At 27.2% G+C, this 7,385-nt stretch overlaps 1 protein-coding gene and 1 pseudogene across 1 annotated transcript; both read right to left on the minus strand.

Annotated features, from left to right (window-relative positions):
* Positions 1-1,048: 1,048 nt before the first annotated feature.
* On the minus strand, positions 1,049-3,780 carry LOC145186311 (uncharacterized). Its single transcript, XM_090099267.1, has 2 exons — positions 3,375-3,780; positions 1,049-3,266 (listed from the first exon to the last, which is right to left on the minus strand). The coding sequence occupies exon 2, from the start codon at positions 3,035-3,037 to the stop codon at positions 1,130-1,132; it is 1,908 nt and encodes a 635-aa protein (XP_089955393.1). The 5' UTR covers positions 3,038-3,266; positions 3,375-3,780; the 3' UTR covers positions 1,049-1,129.
* A 1,021-nt stretch (positions 3,781-4,801) lies between these two features.
* Positions 4,802-5,784, minus strand: LOC149884362 (uncharacterized; annotated as a pseudogene).
* Between the last annotated feature and the right edge of the window lie 1,601 nt (positions 5,785-7,385).

A 7,385-nucleotide genomic window follows, 5' to 3' on the forward strand; every position in this document is an offset into this window, starting at 1 on the left:
ATAAAGACTTTTTAAATAATCTAATTTTCAACCTAAACGATCTAGAATTGACTAGTGACCACTGATCTCAAAATATAATATGTTATATTTATTATAATTTTTTTTGTTATATTTTGAGATTAGTGCCCGTATGCGCAATCCAGTTATATTTTAAGATCAGTGGGCCGTGTATGTAAGGTTTTAAAAGGTAAGCAGAAAATAGTATGGCTCACGACGTGACTTTTAATTATGCAAATTTTGTCGTTACGTCAGTTAACATTGCGTGAATTTTTGGATAATCAAAGCCCAAATAAAAATAAACAAATAAACAAACAGCCGCATTAAATCAAATCTAATATATTCTGAAAAGTATTACATTCAAGGAAATTAGTATATACAAATAGTGCAAGTAATAATAAAAAGTTAAAACTTAACAGAACATCATAATAAGATTAATAATAAAAATAATCAGTGTATTTATTACTATTTTTGAACAAATGCAGGTGTGTAAATACACTTAAACAAAAATTGTTTTTATTACTATTTTTGAACAAATATAAGTGTAACATAGGCAGGTCCATTTTTAGGGGTCGGAAAAACTATAACTTTGCCACTTTATTTTCCCATTCTACGTTGATATACAAGGCTATTCCAAAAAAAGTTTTAAAAATATTTCAATTTTCCTGACCTCCCTGAGGGTTTGAATATTTTAAAAAAAGTCATTTTTGACCAATTATTCGTTAAATTGCTGTCTTAATTGGATCAAAGACCAACAAAACTAGTAATTTTTTTTTTGGGTGAGTTGGCTCTACTATTAGGAAGGTTCGTATAAAATTTGAGCTCGAAATATTTAAAATTTCTCGAGATAACACATTTTGAAATATGACCTGGTTTCTTTTAAAGACCTGGTTTTTACTATGTTTTTAATTGTATATTTATCTAAATACTCTTAAATATTCATTAAAAAACTTAATAAAATTTGCATTTAATAAGTTTGTTAAATAAGTAATCCAAATATTGTACTTAATAAAGATAAAAAATAAAAGTAAACTGTTAAAAATGTAAAATACTTTGACTAAAGGTTTTACAAACACGTTTTGTAAATAATATACATAAAAATTCAGTTAAATTTTTCTTATAAAAACTTTTCTTACAATTTATTAAGTATTTCTTTGGACCAGTTACATTTATAAAATGGAAAATTAACTCTGTGTTCCTTCAAAACCAGTAAAATATCTTGTAACTTTTCCTCTTTAATTGTTAAATTGATAAAGTCTTTTACCAATTTAATAGCTCTTTCACAACAGTCATTGACACAGACTAATCTCTTTATAAACCTTTGCATATTTTTATAATCAGAATCATGAGTCCACAAATCAGGTGGACTCTCTAACCACTTTAATAAGTAAGGAACTATTTTAAATATTAGCCAAGAATTTTGACCAACGTAATCATTAAGTTCTGAATTTTCATTTATTTCTACAGGCTTAAACTTTTTAAGTTTAAAGACGTTAGGTAAATTTGTTTTTAATAACTGCTGAGCAACTTTTTCTTTAACTTTATTGTCAAGACTTTTATCAAATAAACAAAAAACAACTGTTTCTTCAGAAAGATAATGACTGTGTCTAAGATAGCTTGAAATAAAAGCTTCAGGGACATCAGCATCAAAATCTTTCATTTTTATCATCTCTTTAACCGTACACAAATCATTATGAGCAGCAGAAGCAATTTGACTTGATTGAAGAAAGTTTTTTGCATAAACTGAAGCTACATATATTGCAGCCTTTGAAAATACTATTTCTTCCTCAAGGGTTAAAAACTTTATGATTGGTTGAGTAAGCTTCATTGCCAAAATGTATAAAGCATCTGCCATAAATCTAGCTTCATGTTCAGCAGCTGGTTTGTGTATAATAAATCCAGGAACTGCCTCCCTTCCTTCCAGAAAAACAATGACATATTGACACAGATGTTTATAATCATTTCTGGGGAAAGTATGAAGTTCCAAAGCTTTCTTGCAAAAAGATAAACTTTTTTTAGCCATATCTTCTAATGGAGCTCCACTAACTTTGCACCACGGAAACTTTGATAACTGATCCATATTTTTTTGAACATTTTCATAATTCATTGGCCAAGCAGCTTTGAATCTTGTGTAAATAGATTTTGATGGACCTTTGCTTTCTGTTTTAGTGATTGCATTTATTGCATGTAAAATATGTCGTTCTTGAGAATGTTTTCTACAAAGAAGCCTTAACAGAGATCGATTTAAAAGTTCTCCTAAAATACTTATACAACCCTTATTACAACCAGTGTTACATGCTGTTGTGTCAGCACAAATTCCAATTATAAAGCTTTCAATTCCAAACTTTTTTATAACATTAAAACATGCCAATGCTTGATCATATCCTTTTCCTGATTGACATTCAACTATGCCTAGCAGCTCATCCTGTTGCTTTCCATTTGTATTTAAATCCCAGTCTGGACTTGTAACAACAATAGCTAGACGTTCATTTACTTCAGAAATATAGTTTTCATTTAAAGCTGTAACTTTTTTTGTATCAATGTGCAAAATTAAATTACTATTTTTACATTTTTCTTTTATTTTTTCTTTAATTAATTCTGATTCACTTAAATATAAATCTTTTCTTATTTTTTCTACTTTTGTCTTTGAAAGTTTTACTTCATTAAGATTGATATTTCCAGATCTTAAAAATAATGCTAATAATCCTTTCTGTACTCCAACAGAAATTCCAAAACGCCCACAAAATATTGACGTTTTTTTGATAAGTTCATCAATATCTACTGTTACTGTCACTTTATTTCGTTTTATGTTAGTTGATTGTTTTTCAATTATCATTGATTGTTTATCATTATCAAAATTTTCTAACAAAAATAACTCTTGATTTCCATTAATACAATTGCTATTTGATGAAAATTGTTTTAACTTTGAGTTTTTTGTGGTAGATTCCTCCATTTGCTCAAACTCCTTTGCTTTCCTTTTGCGAAACTCTCTGTTGGAATAAACTTTTTGATATATTTTGTCTATTTTGTCAATTACCATTGTTCTTGCAGTTTTTTGGTCTTCATAAAACAAAATATCGCATTCTTTTGCATCTTTTGATCAAATTCTATCTTTTTTAATTATTTCATAAAGTTTTGGGTGCCCTATGTCAAACAATTCTTTTTCTAATGCCAAAAAACTATTTTCATGTAGCTTTTGTGTTTCCGTTTTTTTTGAACGATATGATACCAGTTTCTTGTGATGATATATTAATTTGGAAACATTTTCCCTAAAATAAATTAACAAATTTTTATTTGTCATTTAGCTTAAATTTTTATATCAATAATTATCAATAATTATGTAATAAACTATAAATATTATTTAAATCGATAGCTACCTAATACTTCTACAACTAATGTGTGGTATACCACTCATAAGCCACGGTTTTCTAAGAGCAGAAACAACGCATTTGGGCTGACATGTTTTATCATTACAAAGCAGCTCGTGATTTATATCAAGAGGGCAAGATATAATTTCGGTGTGTTTTTTATTTTTATTGAAATTTAGTAATCTGCAGCAGTGATAAAAATATCTTAAAACGTCGCCTTTCGTAGGCAAACTTCTGCAATCAATTTCGTGGGTTTGTCCTAATAAATATATTTCAGTATTTGAACGTGTTGATATTGCCATTTTAAATTTAAAAAGTTACAAACGCAGCGCAGTTTCATTAAATAAATTATTGCGCGCTGTGTTTATACCTCCGCATAAGTCCGGTAGTGCAAATTAAAAAAAAAAAAATTCACTAAAAATGTACTAAATATAAAATATTCAAACCCCTAGGGAGGTCAGGAAATTTGAAATTTTTCAAAATTTTTTTCTTGTATACCAACGTAGAATGGGAAAATAAAGTGGCAAAGTTATAGTTTTTTCGACCCCTAAAAACGGACCTGCCTAGTGTAACATTACACTTTTTAAAATTCTTTTTAGTCGTTCAAGTGCTAGAAGAAGACATAACCAGTGTTGTCCTCTGATCAGATTAATTATAAGTGACAGCATTTTTATCAATCAGTAACTTATTATTATACTTATAAGTATAATAATAAGTTACTGATTATACTATAAGCCATTGTTATACTAATAATATTGATTGTTTCAATTTAATTATTTGTCAGGGTAATTTTTTTTTTGAATTTAAATTTTTTAAAACAACAACAATAATAATAATAATAATAATAATAATAATAATAATAATAATAATAATAATAATAATGATAATAATAATAATAATAATAATAATAATAATAATAATAATAATAATAATAATAATAATAATAATAATAATAATAATGATAATAATAATAATAATAATAATAATAATAATAATAATAATAATGATAATAATAATAATAATAATAAGAAGAAGAAGAAGAAGAAGAAGAAAAAGAATAGTAATAGTAATAGCAATAATAATAAAAACAATAGTAATAACAGTTTATAAATATAGGGGGAATCCACATATTTTTATATCTCTTTACATAGAGATGTAGCTATATATGTAGCTACATACCAGTATCTCTCTGTAGCCATTGCATGTATACAATGTTAGCAAATAAACATAATTTGATTATTTTGGATAGAAATTAAAGGCTATAAAGTTATTTTGACTCAGTGTCAAAATAATTTATACTTAGTTTCAAAATAACTTTATAGCCTAAAAAATGTAACAATAGTTAATATCAATACATTTTATCTAAAATAATTTATAAACATTTAATTTTAACATTAATATTTTTTTTATTGCCAGCTACATGAAGCAATAAATTATTTTCAATAAAATATTTGTCATGATCTTGACAATATGCTATCAATACTGTCTTGACAAAAAGGCATCACATTTTGAGCATAGAAGATTTTTATTTATTTAATTTGTTATTCATTTATGTTTTTTAATTTATTTATGGATTGGCACACAAAGATATTGTCAGTTAGCATTTCAATGCTACTAAATAATTTTAAGTCTTGGTCGGTGATGTTGAAACAAGAATTTAAAATATAGAAGGTGTCTTTGAAGTTCTCTTTTATAGCAGGCATTTTTTCAGACTCTCCTTCAGGCTTTACAGACATATTTGGTACATTAAAAATAAATGAAGGAAGGCCATCTAGCTCAATGTCTTCCATAACTACTTCCTCCTCTACATCAAAATTATGACATTTCAATGTTGTAAAATTTATCTTGGCAGCAGCTATTTTTCTATTTTTAGCCAATCCACAACGATTCGAGTATGTATTTTTTTTAAATTTTTTCGGCAAAGTTTAAAATATTTAGTATGTTGGGGCTGACTAATAGGTGTACCACTCTCATGGGTAGTATTTTCTTGTAAAAGCTTTGACGCTTTTAGTAACAGACTATATACTTCTGTGAAAGGATTGGCAATTTTATTTACCTCATAAAATTGATTTTTGATTGAACTAAGGAGCTCGCTACAGTCCATAATACATCTTTTTTCTTCTTTTATTTCTTCTGACAACTCAAGATTTTTAGAATTTGGTAAACTAATGTCACATCCGTCTGTTGCATATGTAGCTTCTTTATTTTGAAAGAAATTTATTTTGTCATGCAAAGTATTTTATTCATTGTCTAAAGTTAAGAATGGTCAATTAAAATATATTGGCGACAGTGCATCCCATTGCCAGAGTGGAAACTTTGTAAAAATGGCAAAAATATGCTTTCATTATCCAAAAATTCACGCAACATTAACTGACGCAACGACAAATTTTGCATAATTAAAAGTCACATCGTGAGCCATTAGCCAAATTCACGTCAGAGGCCTGGGTCTATTTGTAGGGAAAAAAATAAAAATGATAGCTTTGTTTAAACTTTTTTAGCGCATTTTAAAGCTGTTCTATTCGTGTTTTTTATTCAGAAAAAAAGTTTAAATTAATAGCTTTAGCTATCCTAGATTTCAAAATGGTGAGATGGACATGTGCTTCAGAAAACAACATTTTTAGTAAAATGCCATAAGTAGATTTCACAATTAATATTAAAAAAAACCGTTTACTTTTGAAAATTCATTTCTTCACTTTTGAATCAATCTATACTTTTCGACATAATACGACTTTAAACTAAAGTCGCTATTCTTATTGAAAAAGATTTGAAATTTATATAAACAAAACTATCTATATACAAAAATAGACTTCACACGATTTTGTTGTTATTTAAAACGCTACCATTTTTATTTTTTTCCCTACAAACCGCGTTATATGAATTTGGCTAATACTCTCTTCCGCTTACTGTTTTAAAACGGCAAACCAGGAAATCTCATCATTGCGCATGCGTATTGATAAATTTTTTACATAAATCGTTGCCGTTGCAGTTTTTATTTCGTAAGCTCTCTAATATCATTATGGTTATACGGCTGTGAAAAAAAACTTCGTTGGAATATCAGAATATCGTCAAAAATGGAAGAAGTTCATAAAAAAATATTGAAACAGAAGTTTGAAAATATTGAAAGTTTTCGTAAGAAGCTTGAAGAAAAAATGGGGTTTGAAAAGCTTAAATGCTTCAAATTAATAACTTCTTCTGAGTCTAAGAAAATCATTGAAAAAATAAATTCCCAACTTATGAACAATGAAGACACGAACTTAGAAACTGAAATGCTTATTAACTTTAAGAATACTTTAGACAAGGACTTGCAGAAGTTTACTGCTTCTTCTTATTCTCATGATACAGAAATAGCTGTTGAATTGGTCAAGATGGGTGCTGATCCTTTTGCTATAAGTGAATGTAGTACCTCAGCGTTTTTAATTTCTTTTGTTTGTAACAATATTCAAACGGCTAAAAGTTTTATGAGGAGTAAAATTCAAAAGGAAGATGTTTCAACTCATTTGTTTAAAACTGATTATGAATTTTGTAAATATTTGGTTAACGAGTTAAACAAAACTAACAAAACTCTGCTCAAGGTTCTTAACTTAAATTCAGAGAGTAAAGAGTTAAAAGTACTTTTAGTAACAATAAAGGAATGCATGGAATACTTAGATGAAGACTGTGAACTTGAATAACAAAGACAATCTGTTTTTTATTTGGCTCATCGTATTTCGATTCAGTTGCATACTTATACTTCAAGTAGAATCACAAACCTTTATGCAAGTTTCTAAATTTCTTTTTTTATAAGTTAAATTATTGTAATTCCTCTTTTAGTATTTTTTATGTGATTTTACATCACAGGATCTTTATGTAGCTTCTGTAACAATCTCTTAAACTGTACTAAAACATCACATTCAAAGCTTTCACAATAAATATTTAAATGGAATAAATTCTTTTTGTGAAGATAAAAAGTTGCAAGGTAGTTTAAACAATTAGATGTAACAATAATTTAACAAAATTTCTTTTTGCATATATATTGAAATA

Source organism: Hydra viridissima, unplaced genomic scaffold, assembly GCF_058129835.1.
Source record: "Hydra viridissima isolate aposymbiotic clone 2 unplaced genomic scaffold, HvirCarnegie_v1 scaffold_9, whole genome shotgun sequence".
Classification (NCBI taxonomy): Eukaryota; Metazoa; Cnidaria; class Hydrozoa; order Anthoathecata; family Hydridae; genus Hydra; species Hydra viridissima.

Excerpts from the sequence above, each read along its gene's own strand:
- LOC145186311 (XM_090099267.1), bottom strand. The coding sequence starts at position 3,037 with ATGGTAATTGACAAAATAGACAAAATATATCAAAAAGTTTATTCCAAC.